Source organism: Microsporum canis, genomic scaffold (genome assembly GCF_000151145.1).
Source record: "Microsporum canis CBS 113480 supercont1.1 genomic scaffold, whole genome shotgun sequence".
NCBI lineage: Eukaryota > Fungi > Ascomycota > Eurotiomycetes > Onygenales > Arthrodermataceae > Microsporum > Microsporum canis.
The window spans coordinates 625903-647014 of record NW_003299169.1 but is presented as its reverse complement, the minus strand read 5'-3'; the positions used below and the strand labels follow the sequence as shown (position 1 = coordinate 647014).

At 49.2% G+C, this 21112-nt stretch overlaps 9 protein-coding genes across 9 annotated transcripts; 5 read left to right on the top strand and 4 right to left on the bottom strand.

Annotated features, from left to right (window-relative positions):
• Positions 1 to 279: 279 nt before the first annotated feature.
• Positions 280 to 1893, top strand: MCYG_00256 (conserved hypothetical protein; the record flags this gene model as incomplete). The annotated part of the gene is made up of 1 exon (XM_002850106.1): positions 280 to 1893. The coding sequence occupies one exon, from the start codon at positions 280 to 282 to the stop codon at positions 1891 to 1893; it is 1614 nt and encodes a 537-aa protein (XP_002850152.1).
• A 335-nt stretch (positions 1894 to 2228) lies between these two features.
• On the top strand, positions 2229 to 3734 carry MCYG_00255 (xaa-Pro dipeptidase; the record flags this gene model as incomplete). The annotated part of the gene is made up of 3 exons (XM_002850105.1): positions 2229 to 2383; positions 2444 to 3461; positions 3522 to 3734. The coding sequence occupies 3 exons, from the start codon at positions 2229 to 2231 to the stop codon at positions 3732 to 3734; spliced, it is 1386 nt and encodes a 461-aa protein (XP_002850151.1).
• Positions 3735 to 4371: 637 nt separating this feature from the next.
• Positions 4372 to 6000, bottom strand: MCYG_00254 (conserved hypothetical protein; the record flags this gene model as incomplete). The annotated part of the gene is made up of 2 exons (XM_002850104.1): positions 4372 to 5885; positions 5943 to 6000. 2 exons carry the CDS (start codon positions 5998 to 6000, stop codon positions 4372 to 4374), a joined length of 1572 nt encoding a protein of 523 aa, XP_002850150.1.
• Positions 6001 to 6529: 529 nt separating this feature from the next.
• Positions 6530 to 8362, top strand: MCYG_00253 (conserved hypothetical protein; the record flags this gene model as incomplete). The annotated part of the gene is made up of 4 exons (XM_002850103.1): positions 6530 to 7076; positions 7130 to 7389; positions 7449 to 7579; positions 7630 to 8362. 4 exons carry the CDS (start codon positions 6530 to 6532, stop codon positions 8360 to 8362), a joined length of 1671 nt encoding a protein of 556 aa, XP_002850149.1.
• A 395-nt stretch (positions 8363 to 8757) lies between these two features.
• Positions 8758 to 9800, bottom strand: MCYG_00252 (conserved hypothetical protein; the record flags this gene model as incomplete). Its single annotated transcript, XM_002850102.1, has 3 exons — positions 8758 to 9291; positions 9353 to 9488; positions 9601 to 9800. The coding sequence occupies 3 exons, from the start codon at positions 9798 to 9800 to the stop codon at positions 8758 to 8760; spliced, it is 870 nt and encodes a 289-aa protein (XP_002850148.1).
• A 311-nt stretch (positions 9801 to 10111) lies between these two features.
• Positions 10112 to 10984, bottom strand: MCYG_00251 (ubiquinol cytochrome-c reductase assembly protein Cbp3; the record flags this gene model as incomplete). The annotated part of the gene is made up of 2 exons (XM_002850101.1): positions 10112 to 10686; positions 10759 to 10984. 2 exons carry the CDS (start codon positions 10982 to 10984, stop codon positions 10112 to 10114), a joined length of 801 nt encoding a protein of 266 aa, XP_002850147.1.
• Positions 10985 to 12238: 1254 nt separating this feature from the next.
• Positions 12239 to 15240, top strand: MCYG_00250 (epstein-Barr nuclear antigen 2; the record flags this gene model as incomplete). The annotated part of the gene is made up of 3 exons (XM_002850100.1): positions 12239 to 12466; positions 12546 to 14985; positions 15053 to 15240. 3 exons carry the CDS (start codon positions 12239 to 12241, stop codon positions 15238 to 15240), a joined length of 2856 nt encoding a protein of 951 aa, XP_002850146.1.
• A 352-nt stretch (positions 15241 to 15592) lies between these two features.
• On the top strand, positions 15593 to 16177 carry MCYG_00249 (conserved hypothetical protein; the record flags this gene model as incomplete). Its single annotated transcript, XM_002850099.1, has 2 exons — positions 15593 to 15889; positions 15944 to 16177. The coding sequence occupies 2 exons, from the start codon at positions 15593 to 15595 to the stop codon at positions 16175 to 16177; spliced, it is 531 nt and encodes a 176-aa protein (XP_002850145.1).
• A 300-nt stretch (positions 16178 to 16477) lies between these two features.
• MCYG_00248 (5-oxoprolinase) lies at positions 16478 to 20768 on the bottom strand (the record flags this gene model as incomplete). Its single annotated transcript, XM_002850098.1, has 5 exons — positions 16478 to 17161; positions 17234 to 17415; positions 17482 to 17967; positions 18029 to 20651; positions 20727 to 20768. 5 exons carry the CDS (start codon positions 20766 to 20768, stop codon positions 16478 to 16480), a joined length of 4017 nt encoding a protein of 1338 aa, XP_002850144.1.
• Positions 20769 to 21112: the final 344 nt, after the last annotated feature.

Genomic DNA, 21112 nt, shown 5'->3' with positions numbered 1-21112 from the left:
TGAAAGTCCTTGATAATTAGTCCTTATCTCTATTTAGTATTAACTATGGATTTTCCCAATGATGTAAATATCAGAAGCTTATTCTCTTTCTGACGCTAAACTGTTTTTGGGTCTAACAAAACAAGAAGCGCGTCAACTTCAACATATTATTCAATAACCGCGCGACAAACCTCATAACGACACTGAATACAGCGGATACGCTGTAAGGACTGAGATTCGTTTCATATAGAAGCCAGGAATACAAAACTTACGGCCGGATAAGTTAGCCCAGCCAGCAACATGCCTCGACCAGCGGCGAAACGAGCTCGGGTCGCGCGCAACGATCCTCCTGCTGCTGCACAGCCTGCCAAAACGAATGCGACGAGAGGTAGGCCGCGAAAGGTGCCCACCGGACAGTCCAAAGGTTCTGTGGCAAAAGTAAAGCCCACATCAACGTTCAAATTTGATACAAGCAATGACGCTAGTCACTCAGAGACAGAGGGGCAAAGTGATGGAGTACAGGATCAGAGCTCAGGGATGACCCGGAAAGACCGCGAACGAGAGATGGCTGGCAGTCAAACTCCTGTCCGAGACCGCCAGCAGGTAAACGCGCCTTTATCTAGTGGTGTTGGGATGGGGGCATCTTTGCGACTGCAGGCATTCCCAGGTAGTGCGAGGCGGGAGATGAACCATAGAGGACACACACCTGCTTTTGAGAGCTCGATATTGAGTACATTTCGCCCGCGTCCGAGGCAGCCGAGTATTTTACAACTAGTGGGAGATGACTCCTTGGACCTTGGATCGTCAGAGCTGGGCTCTGAAGACCTTCTCGGTAGCTTTGATCCAGAGGACGTATCTACACCACTCCCAGCGTCGAGGAGGAAATCGCTGAAGCAGGCTGATATCACACCCACGGCAAATAAGAAGACACCCAAACTACCGCAGGTTTTCGTTGAAATTCCTTTAAGGCATGATATTATTGCTGATAATAGAATACCAGATGAGCCATCCCTTCTTGATGAAGCTCCAGATGAACCACCTGTTGTTGTAGAAGTGCCAGAAGACCCTGTCATTATTGATGAACCGGCAGAAGAGCCTGCCGTTATCGACCAACAGACAGACGAACGGCATGTTCTTCCTGAAACCCAACAGGTCAATCCTGTTGTTGACGAGGATGATGATGACTGTTCGTCTCTTACGTCTATCGACTCTCTACCGGCTATGAATTTTACGCTTGAGCAGGTGCAGGCACCAAGACGGCAGACAATGACGATGGCACCGCCAGAGAGCAGTATAGGGTCTATTACGCCTCCTGCTTCAACGCCACAGAGTTCTGCAAAACAGCAATCACATTGCCCACCCTCGAGGTTTCCCCATCTATCTACTACTTCACTACAAGAGGCTTTACTGCCACGACGGCGTCAGCGCCGTAAAGGCCTAGCTAATCGGAGAAGCAAACGCCCTAAAGCTGGAGCTAAGGATTATGTGCTCTCTGCTCCGGGGTCGGAAGATGAACTCAACTACACCGGAGGGCAGCAGGCCTCGGAGGAGGATACACCAAGTCAACAAAAGAGTGCGAAACGATCACAGGGCCAGGCCAAGTTCAAGATGCGAGAGAAGGCACAGAACACAACACAGCCGAAGAAAGGTCGTGGTAAAGCTGCAGCAACAACATCACATCCAACCAAAAGAACAACGCCCAAGAAGACATACTCACGCCTCAGCAAGACGGACGGAGATGCAGACTGGGATAAAGAGAACCTCCCTGACGAGCTAGAGGTATCTTCCGATAGAGATATAGTAGCTCCTATCGTAAGCGAGGAGCTACTGCTCCAGAAAAAGAAATTTGCCGAGATTGATGAGTGGTCAATCGACTTTGAAGAGGTTCTCGACGACGAGGTCGAGCTATATTAGCCCAATGCACCTTTTGTTTACTTTTAGCCACGACATCCAGCATCTTCTCATCTTCCAACCCTCGACTTCATGATGACGGCCTCCCTCTTTCACTCTCTTCATCTCCTTTTTTTTTTGTCCTTTTTGATATTACCAACATCCGCCGTTATGTAATCCAACCCGGTGTTAGCCATCTTTAGCCCCGCGCTTCCCCGGCTTCAATACGACCGAAAAGGGCGAGAAAGAAACAAAAACTACAAAAGACATCTACGACTTTCAACTCGTCCATATCTCTCGCCTCTATATACCACAGTTCAAGCAGCCTATCCTTGCCCTATAGCCGGTGCTCAGTAACCATGGATATCAACGTTGACAAGTACCCTTCGAAGAGTCACGCCAAACGCGTCGCGGAGAAGCTCAAGGCTGCGGGGCATGGCTCGAGTGGTATCATCTTCGTTGAGGGTCAGAAGGAACACATCATTGACGATAGTGACGAGCCGTTTCACTTCCGGTAAGCCGTATATATATGTCCGTATTAAGGAGGGTGTGAGCTAACGTCGGAGTATAATAGCCAACGACGCAACTTCCTCTATCTCTCCGGCTGTCTCGAGGCCGAGTGCTCTGTTGCATACAATATTGAGAAAGATGAGCTCACCCTGTTCATTCCTCCAGTCGACCCGGCCTCGGTTATGTGGTCAGGCCTCCCTCTCGAGCCCGCCGAGGCCTTGAAGCAGTTCGACGTCGACGCTGTGCTCCTCAACACTGAAATAAACAACTACCTCGCACAATGTGGGGGTGAAAAAGTTTTTACAATCGCCGACAGAGTCTGCCCAGAAGTCTCCTTTTCGTTTTTCAAGCAACATGATAACTCTGCCTTGAAAACTGCTATCGAGTCCTGCCGTGTGGTCAAGGATGAGTATGAGATTGGTCTTCTTCGACGTGCAAACGAGGTCTCAAGCAAGGCCCACATCGAGGTGATGAAGGCTGCCACCAAGTCGACCAACGAAAGAGAGCTATATGCTACCCTTAATTATGTATGCATGTCAAATGGCTGCTCAGACCAGTCCTATCACCCAATTCTTGCCTGCGGCCCCAACGCCGCCACCCTTCATTACACCAAGAATAACGGTGACTTGACCAACCCAGCCACTGGTACTAAAGATCAACTTCTTCTCATCGACGCCGGATGCCAGTACAAAGCATATTGCGCAGACATCACCCGTGCATTCCCCCTCTCGGGAAAATTCTCACCTGAGGCCCGCCAGATCTACGACATCGCCCTGGAGATGCAGAAAGTTGCCTTTAGTATGATCAAGCCTGATGTTCTGTTCGATGACATGCATGCCATGGTTCATCGAGTTGCCATTAAGGGGTTGCTCAAGATTGGTATCCTCACCGGTTCCGAGGATGAGATCTTCGAGAAGGGAATTAGCACTGCTTTCTTCCCTCATGGTCTAGGCCACCATCTCGGCATGGATACTCATGATGTTGGTGGTAACCCTAACCCAGCAGACCCTAACCGCATGTTTAAGTATCTGCGCCTCCGAGGCACCGTCCCAGAGGGATCAGTTATCACCATCGAGCCCGGTGTAAGTGCTTCTACCACACTCATCACAACCCTCTTTCATCTCTAGCTAATAATACTTTAGGTCTACTTCTGCCGTTACATCATTGAGCCATTCCTCACTAACCCAGAGACTAGCAAGTACATCAACACCGACGTGCTTGACAAATACTGGACTGTCGGAGGCGTACGTATCGAGGACAATGTTGTCGTCCGAGCTAATGGCTTCGAGAATCTGACCACCGTGCCAAAGGAGCCAGAGGAGGTTGAACTTATTGTCCAAGAAGGTGCTAAGTAACTACCTTGTACTAAAAACGCAGGGTACTAGGGAAGGAGAATGTACATATTTATGATCTACCCAGTTGATTTGCAAATAGTAACATGTTTTACCTCATGTGTTAAGGCCAGCTAGCCCAAACAGCAGAGAACCCGAAGATGTCCGGGAATCACATGGCCTGCCAGAGTGATAGCATGTATTTCAGGTACCGAGACATCTTAAACAAGGTGGTAAGCGATAACGAGCCAAGGGTAGCGGCAGAGGTCGCTAACTAGCACCAAACTCGTCGAAAGGTTGGTTCCAATAGAATATCCGTCCATAACCAACATGAAGAGCCCCATGAAGTTAATGGGTTCTTACGGAGGACTATCCCTTGATACCCTGGCTTAATCTACCTTAGTATTAAACCGCACACCCATTCTAAAAGGGCCCACATTATACTGACTTAAGCAGCTATCCTTTCTCTTTCTCCATGGTGACCAATTCGAACATTTCCTTGAGCATTGAGTGACTACTGTCAAGCCCGGCATACAGAGGAGCATATGCTACAGTGCCGCTTAATATCTCGTTTATACGAAGAGAAATATTGCATTCTTATTGAAATATAAGGCGGCCTAGTAAATGGATGCGGCACAGTCTTCCAAACGTTATTAGTCTGTTAGTCTGTGTCGAATACTGTTGATGACTGGTCCCTTCTTGCACCAGCTGCAACATTATGGTCTCTTTCTCGGTCGATAGTGGCTTCTTTCATAAATGGGCTGCGAGATCTAATTTCTTTGCCCCATTTGAAAACTACAAACGGAGTTGCAACAAGAGTAAAGGACACGAATGCGAGAAGCGAGCTTGCCCACTGAAATCCAAGACCCGTGTACAGTGCTGTCGCAGCAAGCGGGAGAAAGGCAATGGTCGTATTCTCTACCAAGCCAACAGCCCCAAGAGCGCTCGCAGCATACTTGCTGTATGCATCGATAAGATAGTTTCCAATACTTATCACGACAGCGGTTGTCCCGAAACCCACCATAGTCAAACCAACGGTGGGCGCTGTCCAGTGGACGGTAGGGTATGATGTCCATCCATAAACAAACATTCCGCCAGTAATACCAAAGAAGCCTCCGATGATTGAGGTATATAGCCTCGCCTCAGGAATAGGTATCCCCGGAACTTCGGTATTCCAGGTAGCAGATGCATGGTACCAGCTGCTAGTGGATATACAGAATCCGCAACCAAGGATTTCGCCAACCACAATGGCAACCTGGACATAACCTGCCTGTACGGCATCCCAGCCATAGAGCTGTCCATATACCAGTTCAATGGATTGAGTGAATAGATAGATCGTTCCGAGGCTAAAGGCAGCCCAAAGAGCTGCAACAAAAACCACAGACTCTGTAAATAACATATACAGAGGTCGTTGCACACTTTTGAGGATGGCCTGGTACCATTTTGTATTATGGCGAGCCTCATTAGCCGTATATACCTTCTTTCCCGTATCACGCAGGTGTTTGGCTCTCGCTAGTAGAATAGCCGAACCGCGGGTCTCGGGAAGACCGATAATGAAGAGAGGAAAAAGCGCGGCTGTCCAAATCAACTCGACATGACCAATCCAGCGCCAGGAAAGAGATTGAAGTATAGATGCCCCAACAACGGGGCCAATACTCGTCGCGGCCAGATACGTCGTAACGTAAAGGCATATAGGCGTGCTCCTGTCTCGGTCTCCCTGGAAAACGTTGGATATGATACTAGCTACAGCATCGCTCATGATCGGAACGCACCCGCCGCTAAAGAACCGTGCTACTATAAGCGTAGCAAAATTTTGAGCAAAGCCAACTGGTACCAAGAAGCAGAGGAAGAAGAAATAGGTGCTAAGAAGCACTGGTCGAACTCCAACGTCCTCCATAATAGGAAACAATACTAGGGGGCACAGCGCGGCCCCGACTCCCCAGGATGTTGTCAGCCAGTAGGAATGAGGAAAATTGGCGTCTGAGACGTTAAATTCTTCATTGATAGCCTTGTGAGCAACGGCAATAAGGGTCCCGTTAATAGAACAGACGAAACTTGCAAGAAGACCAAATCCGGTTGCTAGCCATTTTTCCCGTTGCGGCCAATTGAACGGATCCTGGGGGTCATCTGGTCCATCCCAACGAACAATAATTGTATCTAGGTTGTAATGTTGCACTGGTTTTATATGGTTAACTGGGAATAGATTGAGAACTCTGGTAATTGTAGGCTAACCTTCAGTAGAAGAACTTGCTACTTGATTCTGGGTTGCTTTAACCTCCCCCGTTACCATTGTTCCCAGGGTGAATTCTAGAGGTAGTTGCATATTCTCACTTTAATCTCTTGATAGAATTGTTGCAGAACAGAGGTAGAAGAATGTGTGTGAATCGTAGTCGTTAGAGTACCAGAGCTCCTGGGAGTATTATATAGATATCCCGTCATTGTTAGGCTACTCAGGTATTAAGAAATCTCTGCTCATCCCGTGGAGGCCCTTGTATAGACGAATATAGACGAAGTTGAGTCCCTTTTCATCAAAGCCCATATTTGGCGGCGGCTGATGACCTAGATTAGGTAAATGTCCCAAAGTGGTAAGAGCCTAATTTGGGAAAGCGCGGGTCCCTACGTTAAATTTGACTTTTATATCACGTGCTCTGCGCTTGTTTGCCGCGTCAACCCCGGTTCCTTGCCGTTCCGTTTCTTGGCGAGCTTATGCAGGTAAGCCAAACCTTCTATAAAAGAGTAGAGAGAAACAGTGGTACCTGGTACATAATTGGAAACTGTGGCCGATCGAGAGATACATAATAACCAACGAAATAACCACAATGCAGCTATCTTGGCAGCCAATATTCTCCCTGTCTAGGAAGCCAGCTAGAAGACCAACGGCACGCAGGAAGAAGCCGCAACTGCCGACGGAAACAAACAGGCCACAGCAGCAATTTGAATTCATCGTGGAGCATCCTGTGAGAGGACATAGGGCAACGGAATCCCCATCAGCCAACAATTCCACGTATTCAGAGATATCTGTTGAACCTATCACTGACGGTCAGGCAAGGCCTGGCTCTCGATGTAGTAGGCAGACGCAGGGTGATGAATTGTCCCTGATCGAGAGTGAGACGACTGATAGGATAACTGAACCTCACCAGTATCTGCGCAATAGCGAGGATCGATATACACGTTCATTTTTACATAATTCTAAAGCGAACAGGCAACTGCAGACATCTAAGAGAGGCAGCATTGATCATGTTACTTTAGAGCCGAGCCAAGTCGCCCCTAAAGAGATAATCTCTACATGCTTTCCGTATACTTCTATACCGCCGGGTGTACTATATGGCGACCTTTGCCAGCGGTTTGGGCCTATCCTCGGGAGGTGTATGTTGGAACTTCTCTCATCCACCTCGTCATCGCCTACTGACAAATTATAGACAACGGGGAGTTCTGCAAAATTCCATTAACGTCTGATCTACGGATAAACCCGTTTCGGTACCGGAAAGACCTCGAGCCGGAACCTGTCTTTCTGATCCATGCTGTGATGGCTTTAGCAGGTCATCACGTCGAGAGTACATCAACCCAGGATCATCGCCATGCTGCATTTCAATTACTCCGTGAGAAGCTTGGCTCGTACAGTAAAGCAGAAGACGTGTACTCCATGCTTGACGCAGTTATAATCTTATTCTCGCTAGATGTAAGTTATACCTGTTTCCCACTTGGCCTAGGCCAGGTTAACAGTTGATTAATTCTTAGGAAACTCAATCCGCCTTTGGAAACTGGAACACACATCTTATAGGAGCATATGGCCTTCTCGAGGCTTGCGGCGGTATTGAGGTGTGGGTCACGTCCGCGAGGGTAATGGCCCAGGTAGCAATTCTCACATGGTATAAACCCCACCCGACTGATTGACTATTATTTCCGGCTGACTCCGTAGGTGGGACGCAATAACCAGTTTAGTATCAAGGGAAGACTGCGTGTTCCCTTACGCATACCCCGAAACAGTATTGTCGAAGCATGACGGCCAAGAATGGGATTATTTCGGGCTGTGCGGGTGTCCACCAAGTCTCGTACATCTAGTCATGCAGCTGGCACGATTGTGTGCCAAAAAGCGAAAATCATCTTCAATGCGGTACGTCACATTTGACACCACCGCCGCCTTGGAAATCGAGCAGTCACTCGATTGCTGGTATCACATTTCTCCTGAGACAGCCTTCCAAAGCGAGGAGAGTATGCAACAAGACCAGGATAGCATGCACTGCTCAGAAGCATGGAGAAATGGCCTTCTGCTGTACATATGCAGGGTGTTTCGATGGGAACCCGGAAGCAGCGTCCCTCCGGCCATTTTGTTCCGGGCTAGGGTTATTACAGATCATGTCTTTGCGTGTCGAGATCAAAGCATGGTGTCTCGGCAGGCCTTGCTGCCTCTCTTTTTTGCAGGATGCGAATTGAGAGATCGATCATTGCGCAGGAAGATCGTAGAGTTCTGCTCTATATGGGACAAGAGGACTCGATATCATATGTTTAGTAACGCCATACCATTATTGGAAGAAGTGTGGGCTGAACAAGATGCAAAAGGGTTTGAGAACGTATGGTGGGGGCAAATAGTGGATAAACTGCATTCATCTGGGAGTCAACATCCTTTGCAGATGCGACTTTGCTTTGGCTAGGAGGGACTCTGAAGCTTGCAAGCAGCACGATGTATGATCTAGCCAAGCTCCTACGACGTTTTAGCGTATAGATCAAACATTTCATGGTCGACAAACGTACATTTAACAGTTCTTAATCCGTTTGCGTACCTGCACCAATACAAGACCATTGTTTGAGCGGTCGTTTCATCCCAAAAAAGCTGGGGTTGAGTTCGTGTGTGCGCCTCTTTTGTATCTTTAGTGAACGAGTCTCTCGGCTCCTTTCCACTCTCCACGTAGTATTTCTCGTGTTAACAGGCCTACGAAAGTGCCAGCAGTGTCTCTGTTGGGGGTTTATTTATAGCCTTAAGAAAATGATTCGGGGCACTATCTATACCAATGCTTTATTAGCTAGCAGAAACTTGTCTCTCAATAATCTAGAATGCCCTGGACCTCTTCCTCGCAGGCCCCTTGAAAGCGGGACTGCTAGTATTCTCGCGCTCCCTGGTCCGTTTCTCCTTAATGTCAAGGACACGATTAAGTAGATCGAAACTGAACTGGGGATGATCAAGACACAAGGCACGGAATTCCTCTTCGGCATCATGACGTAAGACATCACTCATCTTAGCCCAGAAGCGCGCAACCGGCGCTCTGATAGCAGTATCGTCTGGTGTGGTATGGCTATACACATATCTAGCGTATGCGATCTCTCCGGTAGCGCTACTCTCGATGCTGCCTATCTTGTTTTGTGCGAGGGCTTTCAGCTTTTCATTTCCGAGTTTTTCAGCCAGACTGTAGATGCGTGCGTGTTTGAGGAGCTGGTCACCGTTGGAGTCGACCTTGGGGATGGCAGGGTCTTGCTCGAGGTCTTTTCCGGAAGGTAGTAGCCGTGGGAAGTATTCTCCTGTATATTGGAACTGGAGGAAACATGCGACTGTCTCTGTGTATTCGTCCTCGAGGATGATGCGCCGCTAGAAAGCGCGTCAGTATAATTCATACAGGTAAATATAAGGCCTGGGGATTAGTACAAACCTCGCCTGTTTGTTCACATTGTGCCAGTTTCTCTGCGAAGAATGGGCTGGGTTCAAGAACGGCTTGATGCGCTGTAAGTGTTGTCTGCTCTTCGCCTTTGCCCAACACCAGCTGTACTATGGGCGAAGTAAGATAACTACCCACGAAGAACAAGATAAATTTTTAGCTAGTGATTAAATATAGCTATATTGCTGTTCAATTGACGGAGCAATGTTGCAGTAGAGGTGTGTTAAGGGTGCACTGCATACTTAAGGAAGAGGTATTGTTGGCTGATAACTTCCGGTGCAGCTGGCTGTTGAGTCTCTGGAACTTCTGCTGCTTTCTCTTCTTCCTTGGCTGCTTCGCCTGAGGGTTCCGCGACGTTTCCTTCAGCTGGAGGAGCTGTAGATTCTTCCATCTCAATGTCTCCAGGGAGCTCAATTTGCACCTGTGGTAGCGGATCCGCCATGGTCAATATTCACCAACAGTGTCAACTGGCAGGTATATATGTGTGCGTGTGTCTGCGCGAGTATGATATTTTGTTATATATATATATACTACCTTACCCGACGGCTTCCTGCGAGGGCGTAAGTAACTGTTTGTTGTCGTCCTCTCTCGTTGATCGGGCGACTCGAAAAGTTGTTACTAGCTAGAGGCTGAGCTAAGCAGGACCTTTTAACAGGGCTTATATAGAGACGAATATAAATGTGATACACTCAGGCTGTGACGGTGATTGATGATATGTTACATAGTATTACAGTAGGTATATGAGTCCAACGCTCATATCCTTTGCTTCGATTCGCCGCCCTTCAGCATACGGAGCCCGATCCCGGGCAGCTCCATATCGTGGCTCTCCGGATCTATCGACACGCCGCCAGCTGTGTCAAAGAACGCCTCAGCCCCTGTTCCCCTTGCAAACTGGGTCAGGACGTCCATCTCGTTCATCGTGGACATCTTGTCCAGCGACCGCCGCATGTAGAGCACGACGTTTGCGACCTTGGCCCAGTCGAGCTCATTGCCGTTATGATCAGTTGGCAGGCCTTTGAACAGGTTCCTCCAGACAGCGGCCCCGAGCTGGGCGTCTCCCTTGACCAGTCCCTCATCGTATGCAGCCAATACACCTCGCCATTGTACGAATAGATCCTTGAGATATGAGACACGGATACTTCGTGATGTTATACCGTGAAGCACGTCCATGCGTCGTTCCGCCTCGTGCGAGAAGTGTTCGAATAGGTACCTGTTGTATGTCTGGACGCTTTCAGGCGAGGATAACCCGCGTAATCGGACGGTTATGAGGTACATGTGCAGGAAGGTAACTTGTGACCACGAGGAGAATGTAGGGAGAAGGCCCAGTTCTATCAATGGGCTGTTAGAGTAAGTAGAGCGGACAGGCTTAACCTGGTGAGACGGAACTATGGCCTGCTAACCTTTGTGCCACCAACCGCTGCCTTCTCCTATATCTTCGCCTGACGGCGTCTTGGGTATATTCCCTGCTTTCTTGAGATCCTCCGATATGGTGTAGTCTGCCTGTTCCGCACACGCGGCGAACAGTTTTTTGGCCACGCCGTAGGCTACGTACGTCCCCTTGAAGCTCGAGGCGTCACGCTTGGTGGTATGCGAGGGAGCCGTGAATGCTCCATGTCTGCTCCGCATACTGCTAATTGGGCGATCTCGGGGGGCGACGGGCAACTTCGCAGTGCTAGAGAGGGCTCGACATGGCACGCTGAGGAAGTGCTTGTATCCACGCTGCGGCGGCTTCGACGTGAGCTGCTGCTTTGCGACCTGTATACAGATCTTGGGTCAGTTGAGCTTTCTTCCATTACCAGGCAGCACACACGAACACCCACCTGGGCCGCTCGAGACAGACATCGACCCCTGGCCATCTCCATCTTCTCGTCTTCTTCTCCGTGTCTTTGCTTCCTGTCTTTTTTCTCTTCTTCTTTTCTTCTTCCTCAGCTAAAACATACTCATCACGTGACAAATATCAGAAAAAGTCCCTAGAAAGATCAAATATCAAAGTTGATAACTCGAAGTTGGGCGATATTATATGCATGGATGCTGTAATATAGGCAAGGATAGTAACGTAGAGACGAAGATATAAACAAGGCCTTCAACGAGGATGTCTCTTGTTCGAGATGAGGCCGCATTGTGAAATCGACCACAAAGACCTCGCCTGCTGCTCTTATTTTCTCTGTATGATAGACGATAAGAATAATACATACACCAACAACTCTTGAGTTCCCCCTTTTTATTTCGAACTGCTTCTTCACGGCTGTAAGCATGATGATACATATGTTTTAATCATGTTGCCGGCCGTGTTCGAGTTTTTTATCTCCGAAATATAAGAAAACCACCGTTAAAAACGACGACATCGCCAACTTCACGGCTTCTTTTCACCAAATACCAACTTCGACTCCACCAACTTCACCACTTCACACCACCAACAAGAGCCTCCGTCGACTAGGAGGAGAAAAGAAATAACCTCGGAAAATCATCGAGCCTCTCATCGCGGTCTCCACGCCATAAGCGCAAGTAGAAGAAGAAGAAAAAAAAAAAAGAAAAAGAAAAAGAAAAAGAAAGCCCCTGACGGCGCCCCCTTGGCCGCCCCCCCTTGCATTCTCAATCCTCTCTCTCTCTTCTCTCGCCCTTTGCCTTTCGCCCATCGGTTCTCCCTCCTTGTCGAATCCAGATCCAGGACGGAGAGTGCGAGAGGGAGAGACACTTTCGAGCGATCGAACTGCTGAGAGCAGAAGGAAAATCGGCCTTCCACCAAGTTCGACAAGGCGTATGGCCAGCTTCCGCTCCTCCTAAGCCCCAGGTCGGCCATGTCCATAGTGGTGCTTGCTCTAGACTCTCGATGAATGGCTTGCCGGTCAGCGACGTTGCAGCAATAGCCCTAGAGGATCGATGGATGGGAATCACGAACTTCCACCACCACCCACCCGCGAAGGTAGGGTAGCCACGCAGAAGACAATGTTGTCCAGAGCACTGCAGAAGGCGAATACCGCAGTCCTGCTCGACAATGCCACCAACTACGAGGGCGCCATCGATGCATACACCGACGCCTGCGGTCTCCTGGCGCAGGTCATGCAGCGTGCTGGTGCTGACGAGGAGAAGCACAAGCTGGACGATATCGTGAGTTTACCCCTACGTTTACAACAGCTTGCTTCTTCTGTGTGATGGTGAATGGCCTCTTTTTAACAACTGCCTACAGAGGAATACGTATACTACACGAATAAACGAACTCCGGCGTCTGGGACTTGCGCTGCAGGCAGGTGGAAAGGCCCTGCCAGAGAGACCGCCGAGCGGTGAATCGCTAACTCAGAGCCTCCTCTCAACCCACATAACCGATGGCGATGCAGACGATCAGGATATATATGTCATCGGTACCGCCACCGCAAGCCGAAGACTCATCAAAAGCCCCGCCACGGACCCGGCGGACGAACGGTTCATCCCTCCACGGCAGCAGTCTCTACATCCCTCCAGTGAAGACAGCGGCATGGTGCATGGGTCCGCTAGCTTCGACAGAAACGATAGCTTGTCGGCGAACGTTGCCAATGGCGATCTGCGGACCCTCCAGGAGAAGGGGACAGAGTCCACCTCCTGGCTAGATACCATTGATGAATCCGGTGCCTCGTCAAACTCCTCCATACGCTCGACAAACTCGTCTCTCTATCTACGCCGAAAGCAGGATGCTCACTACAGCAGGGATACGGAAGCTGAGTTCGATGCTGCTCTCGATGAAGCCGTCGAGGCGGCCTACGATGACGGGCTGGAGATCATCCCTCAAGACAATCAACCGGAGCACGATATCATGTCCCATGTTCGCAGGAATATCGAACTGGCCAAACAGAAAGTGCGAGAAGCCGAGCTGGAGGCCGAGGCCGTCTCTGCCAGAGAACGGGAGCGAAGGAGGCCTGACACTGGGCATGACGACGAGATGGGTGACCTGGATCACGATGAGTACGAAGATCATGAAGCTGAGGAAGAAGAGCGCATTCTGGAAGAGTTGATGGATGATTTCGAGTTCGATCTCTCCTCCAAATCGGCCCTTCCACGGCAGTCGGGATCGAGTGGCTACTCGGGCAGAACCTGGGGTAGCTCCGTGGCATCAAGCCGAACAAACACGGGCACTCTACTCTCGACCCTCACCGAGGAAGACGACTTCTCAATTCCTCCCGGAGTTGTATCCAATAACGTTCTTTCATATTCCCAGCCGTTTCAGAAGCTCCCTCCGCCCGTTGGTGCGCCTCCACCACCTCCACCTCCACCTCCGCCGCCTCCTCCTCCTCCTCCTCCTCCTCCAATACAGCAGCAGGAGTTACCACCAGCGCCCACGCAAGCTTCGCCCCCTTCGCCGCCGCCACAAGTAGTCACAAACCCTCCAGATACTGCAGATAGCAACATGTCGGCAACCACGGTTCGATCACGGAGACTCTCCGGGCGTCTGAAAGAGCTTGTGATAGAGACTGGTCACCCATCCTCTGGAATAGAGGGACCACGCCAAGTACCACCATCAATGCTTCTAGCACATCCCATAACCCCCTTACCATCAAAAACAAGTCATGCAAAACTATCAAACGATTTTAATCTTGAAGCGTTACAGCCACGTCCTCATACCGCAATCGGTTCTCCAGAATCGCCCGCCCCTGACTCCCCTGCGATTTCTGCATTCCCTACCCTTCAACCTCACGAGTCTGTCGACTTTGATACATTATTGACCTCTCCTCCCTCTACATTGAATAGGTTACATTCTGCACCCGGTAGCTCGCACCGAGAACCTACATATTTGGCCGCAGCTTTGGGGAAGCCCGCGATTGGCCCCAATAGCCCATACGCCTCTGCATTTATCCCTGAACTCAGCAAGACCTTTTCTTTGCCTTCTGTACCATCTCTCAGTGCATCCGGACCTTCCAAACATCTGTTTGACAACAACATACATTCCCCTCTCACCCCAGGGTCACCTAATCCAAATGCCCCCGATGCTCCTATACCCCTTGAGCCCTGTCCTCAGTCATTCCTTCTTCGCCCATTCTGGTTAATGAGATGTCTCTACGAAACAATAACCCATCCTCGGGGCGGGTATCTAACCAACAAGCTCTTCATACCAAGAGAGATATGGAAAGTGAAAAATGTGCGAATCAAGGGTCTAGAGGAAAAGATCTCCAACTGCGATCTGCTTACGGCGGCATTGCTGAAACTAGCAACAGTGGACACCAACGACGCTGATGCGGTACTAGAGGAAATGCAGGCATTTGAAAGCATCCTGGATCAGGTGCAAGCTGTATGGTCAAGGAAACTAGGCAATGAAGTTGGCGTACAGGGTGCCATGGCACTTTTCAAATTATCGTCAGACGATACCTCTCCGGCAGTCGGTTCTTCGGGGCTGTCTAGCGGAGGAAGCAAATCATACCTTTCTTCATGGCGAAAACTCCGGTCGAAAAGCTCTGGTGTATCCAACACAACCCCAAGTGGCATTGGCATATCAAGAGATAATGGCAAGGAAAACATGACCATGAACTCGCTGCCTATGGCCGACACCGCAAATTCCGCTGTTTCTCCACGGCGAGACGTCATTGAACTCAACTGTACCGGGCCAAATGCAAACTACATGAGCGCTCTAGCCAGGCTGTTTGACGCTGCGCAAGTTATAGGTATGTAGCATTTACTACTGACTCTCTTCCATCCCAGTGAACCATCAACTAACTCTCCATCTTACAGACCAGATCGCCCGCCAAGTTGAGGACCCAGGCCTAAGGCATTCCTCCCAGACTCTTGTTGGCCTTGAACTCAGCACCCGCCATGCCTCGGAATTCTTTGGATTCTACGCTTGCCGGTTCGCGCTCAATGACATCGGCCTGATGATTGACAAGTTCATTAAACGAGGTAGTGAATACGTTCTAGCTTGATAAAGACTAATTATGTCCCCTATCACTGTCGCTTTCCCCCTCCTTACCCCCTTTTATATCTGTTGATGGCTTGATGAAATTATTGGGGCCCCTGGTTAGATTATGTAAGTCGCATTTTATCGAGGTGTTCATGGATTGGCAATGTTTACATAATCATCTTTTTTTGACGTCGTTTCTTATTTTCTTTTTGATGTATATAACAACCAAGACCAAGAGCACTTCTGAGCTGCTCCTGTTGACTCCAATTGTTGGGGATCTTGATTCAAGCGCTGAATAGAAGACGTCAGGATTCATATCGTCGCGTGTTCCTTGCTTCTTATCTATATAATATCATCAAATCGCGTTTTTAACCATGGCTTTCAAGCGTGGAAAGCGAGCTTCATCGCCTGAAGACGTCGAGCCTAAAATCTCTGAAGACCGTTCCAAAAGGGCCAAAACCGCCAAATCTGCTGGAGACTTAGGGAAAGCTGATGCAAACGCCCAGGTATCTTCGAAGTTAGACAAAGCGCCCAAGACTGATTCCAATGGTGATCCATACTGGGAGGTCTCGCGTCAAAGGCGTGTCACTATCTCAACATTCAAAGGACGCGTCCTAGTGAATGTACGCGAATACTACGAGAAAGACGGACAAGACCTGCCTGGCAAGAAGGTAAGAACGGCTCAGTTACTGATATGTGAGAAGATCTGCTAAGTCATTTTTTAGGGCATATCTATGACTTTGGAGCAATTCAACAACCTCATTGCATTGTTACCTGAAATCGCAACTGTTGTCGAACAAAAAGGTGGCAAGGTTACTCGACCGGACTTTTCGGAGGCTGCCATCACCGCTGAAGAGGATGAGACTATGTCTGACGCGGAACAAAAGCCCAAAGCAGATTCCAAACCTTCCCCTACCAAGAACTTCGAAGCTACAAGCGACGAGGATGATGGCGAATAAATGCTTTCCAGCCTTGAAATTAATGTTCCTTAATCTGGGTTGGAATTGGCGGTACTTTACCCAACTGCGATGTATATGGTTCAATGTGTTTTACAAATTCGGCCGGCGCCTACAATTGGAAGGTTCATGGAGGTATCTACTTTTTTTTTGAAATGGTCTTCTATTGCGCGCTTTTAGGGGGTTTTGGTGTCTATGATCTAATGTGGATTAATCGGATAGCGATATAATCAATGATGTGTGGCTCAGTGAACCGGCTTCGGTATAGCTACCCACCTAGCTATCTACCTACCTATATTTGGCTCACATGCTGGTTTCTTGAGTTCCGATTCGCGATGCCAAAGAGCCTCCTTTCCAAGCAAGTTGAGGATCAGCTTCCTTTCGAACGACGCTCTGGCTTCCGGGCTTCCCATATCCACCTCCTCCAGGAGTCCTGATGATGATACGATCACCTGGCTCCATATTTGCGGTGTTTTTACCCCCGAGATTTACATATTTGACGATACAGGGCTCCTTGGATCCTTCGGCCTGGGGCAGTTTTCGTACCCAGATGTTCTGTCCGCAGGCGGCGTCCTCTCCTCCATTCATGCCATAAGGATGGTAAACCCTACGCTCCGAAAGGATAGATACCTGTACCGGAATGCGGAACTCGATATCTCTAATCACACCATCGCCTCCGCGGTTCTGGCCCGCTCCTCCGGATCCAGCGCGCAGGCTGAATTCTCGGAGGAGGACAGGGTATCTTCTCTCGAACACCTCTGCGTCTGTAATGCGGGTGTTCGTCATATGGGTGTGGACTCCAGAGGTTCCCTCCCAGTCGGGGCCAGCTCCGCTACCACCAGCGATGGTCTCATAGTATCCGAAGCCCTTGGTTTCCTCTTCACCGGATAGATTGCCACCAAAGCCGAATGTCAAGTTATTCGTATCGCCCTGGGAGGCAGCACATGCCTGGAAACACTTCAGGATAACGTCGGTGACACGTTGACTCTATTCATTTGTTAAACATGATTCATCGACTGTAGAGCAATATAATAGATGGCGAAAAAGAAAAAGACTTACCGTCATGACGTTTCCACCAACAACTGCGGCCTTGCTGGAAGGTGAAAGGAATGATCCCTTAGGGATTCGCACGTCAATGGGTTTCAGACAACCTTGGTTGAGTGGGATCTCCTCAGAAATGAGACATCTCAGGCAGTAAATAATAGCCGAGTATGTGACGGCCTCAGGAGCATTGGTGTTGGCTGTGTGATGGTTAGCAATGCAACTGTATACTCAGTATACACAATGATTTCCTAAAAAAAGCTTACCATAGACCTCTGGGCCGGTGCCTTCGAAATCAAAGACCGCCTCTCCCTTCTCAGCATCAATGGATATTTTGAGATGAATAGGGCTGCCATCATCCATATGTTCAACTGCAGTCAAGTCTGCACCCTTGAATCTCTCGCTTACTTGCTTCAACAAGTTGCGCACACTAAGCTCTGCGTTCTTCTGGATACTTCTCATGTATAGCTGGACAGTTTCGCTGCCATATTCATCAATGAGGGTAGAGATAAGGCTGATACCCTTCTGGTTTGCGGCTATCTGTGCCTTCAGATCGTTGAGATTGTCTGCAAGACATCTAGTCCCACTACAGCCAGGGTATTTAGCAGGCTCATGATAGAGCAGTTCTACAAGGCGCTCTTCGTTGAATTTTCCTTCAGAGACAAGTTTCTCTGATTTAATAGCAGCTCCCTCTTGGTAAAGTTCTCTTGAGTGTGGAGGCATGGATCCGGGCAAGATTCCTCCGATATCCGCTAAAATGGCATGTTAGTACCTCCGGAAAGACGGTTTTTATTATACGGAAGTTATACGTACCATGATGGGCTCTTGAGGCAACGTAAAACATAATCTCATCACCGTTGAAGGCAGGGGTAATCACAGTGATGTCTGGGAGATGGGTACCTCCAAATTCAGGGTGATTAGTAACAATGACATCTCCTTGCTTCAGTTTTCCCTTCCAGAGTCCAGCTTGAGTGCGAACGCAAGTGGACATACTGCCCAGGTGGACAGGCAGATGGGGAGCATTTGCAACAAGGCCACCGTCGCTATCGAATAGAGCACAGGAGTAATCCAGTCTCTCTTTGACATTGGTACTGACACTAGTCTTCTGCAGGGCTCGTCCCATCTGCTCAGCAATTGCCATGAACCGATGGCCAAAGATACTCAACAGAATTGGATCAACTTCTGCAGCTGATACATTTGTGCTCCCCTTCTTATTAACATCAACATCAATAACCACATGGGTATCAATGATAAGAGCAGAAGAGGTCGGGGTGACCAAGATAGTCTGAGTTCCATCTCCAAGAATTGCTGGACCATCAATACGATCGTTTGGTTCCAGAGATCCAATTTTGTAGATGGGGGTTTCAACACGACCACCTTCAAAGTATACCTGCTGGGTACCGTGGGCCTTGCTCTTGGAAACAGGAACTGGCTTCGCGTCACGCAATTGCTCGTCAACGGTCTTGGGGAAGTTATCATAGCTCTTGCCGATAGCTCTGAGTCGGATATCATCGATGATGATGTCACGGTCAGGGAGTGTGAAACCGAACTCTTTCTCGTGCTGCTGGATGAAGGAATTTCCGAATGTTGAACCGTCTTGCGGCTTGATGATCATGAGAGCAGACTCAGTTCCACGGTATCTCATGTTCAGATATTCTTCGAAAACAATGGAATCCTCCTTGAAGCCTTGGACTTGAAGTCGTGAAACCGCTCCTTTTCTCAGTTCCTGCATTCGCCTTTCAACATTGGTCTTCACATCCGAGCTCTCGGACCAAGCCATTGACTCTGGAACCTGGCTCTCATCAACCACATCAGCGAGTGCCATTCCATAAGCAGACAAAACGGAAGAATAGCGGTGGACCAGAATCTGTTTAATGCCCAAATTTTCCGCAATTGCTACAGCGTGCTGTCCACCAGCACCACCGAAGGTAGCCAGACGATGTTTTGAAGTATCGTGGCCCTTGGCTTCGGTGAGAGAGCGAATTGGTCGGGTCATGGCCTCGTTAGCAACCTTGATGAACCCATACGCGACCTCATCTGCTGTCATATTGCCCTTCTTTCCACTCTCCGCCATTTCTGCGTTGACCTTTGCCGCCAGCTCTTCGAAAAGGGCAGCACTGGCCTTCTCATCAAGCCCTTCATCTTCATTCTTTCCGAAGATCTTAGGGAAGAATTCTGGCAGCAGTCTGCCTAAGAAGAGATTGGCATCAGTAACAGTCAAGGGTCCTCCCTTTCTGTAACAGGCGGGTCCTGGATGAGCGCCGGCTGATTCTGGGCCAACAACGAAGAGGCCGTTGCGGTAGAACAGGCGAGAACCACCTCCAGCAGCAACAGTGTTGATGTCAAGCTGTGGTGACTGGATGGTAACGCCAGCAGTTGTCGTTTCGAAGACGTGCTCATATCGGCCGCCATATCGACTGACATCCGTACTTGTTCCTCCCATGTCAAAACCAATGACAGGTATTTTGGTTTTTGGGTCATAACTGGTCAACGCATATCCGACAACACCACCAGCTGGGCCTGACAGAATAGCTCGAAGGCCGGTAAAGCTATTGACATCGACAAGACCACCGTCTGACTGCATAAATTCGCACCGGGCACCCTTTGGCTGTGAAGGATCCTTCACGCCCTCTGCACCAAGCACGCCCTTAAATCCAGACTGAAATCCGGAAATATATCGTTTGATGGTGGGAGTAAGGTAAGCATCAGCACATGCTGAGGTGGCTCTCGGGACAAGTTTGATCATGGGCATAAGCTGGTGACTTAAGCTAACGTGGGTGAAGCCGATGTCACTGGCGATTTTTCCAACAAGAGCTTCATGATCTGGGAATGTATATCCATGCATTAAGCATACAGCGATACTTCTGAAGCCCTTATCATACAAAGTTTGCAATTGCTGCTTGATCTTCTCTTCAGATGGACGCTGCAGAATACGTACGGCCTCAGAGGACAAGCCTCGAATTATCTCTGCGTCTTTTGGCTCTTCGCTACGAGCTACGGTGGGGGTCGCGTGTCTCGTTGGATCTTCAGCATAGTCTTCCAGAGTAACTCTCTCTTCAATTTCAACGACTTCTTCGAACAGATCATCCGGTCGACGAATGGCAAGGTCGAAGATCTTAGGACGAGACTGATTTCCGATTCTAAGACAATCCCGGAAGCCTTGCGTCACGACCAGGGCCATACGTTCACCCTTTCGCTCTAAGAGGGCATTGGTAGCAACAGTTGTTCCCATTCGTATACTTTCAATCTGAGATGTATCTAGGGGAACACCTCGAGGGATTTCTTGGCCCAAGAATCTCGATAGGAGCCTTCTGATACCCTCGAGGGGTGCATCCTTGTAGTTGGATGGATCTTCGGAGAGCAGCTTGATCACAACGTCATCTTCCATCCTACCCGTCCCCGGATTGCCTACACAGTCGGTGAACGTGCCGCCGCGCTATAACAGATATTAGCATGGAATATACAATATATACAGGAAACAAATTATTTTCAGCAAAAGATCGATACTAACATCAATGGCGATGCGAATTCCATTTCCTTGGACCTGGGACATGGCTGCAGTCCAGCACCCAAACAAACAACAACAGTTAAGCAGAACAAGATTGATCTATCTGTTCGTGTCAACGATCAGGGGTAAGATAGCTTCCAAGAGCTTCTCTGCCTGGGGTATGTATGACAATATAAGGGACGAAGAAAGTAGAAGTGAAGCCAACGTTCGCCCTGCCCGGAGAACCGGGGAACGTCGGTGAATCTCCGATCAGCCGCCCCCACTAAGCGCCACCAACACCTAGAGACAATATTCCCGATCCTGCTTACCGGGCGTAGCTCCGTTGCGGTAAAGTCGCTTCTGAGGCTTCTGATACTTGCATCGGCCAACCGGACAAGGCTGACAGGTTG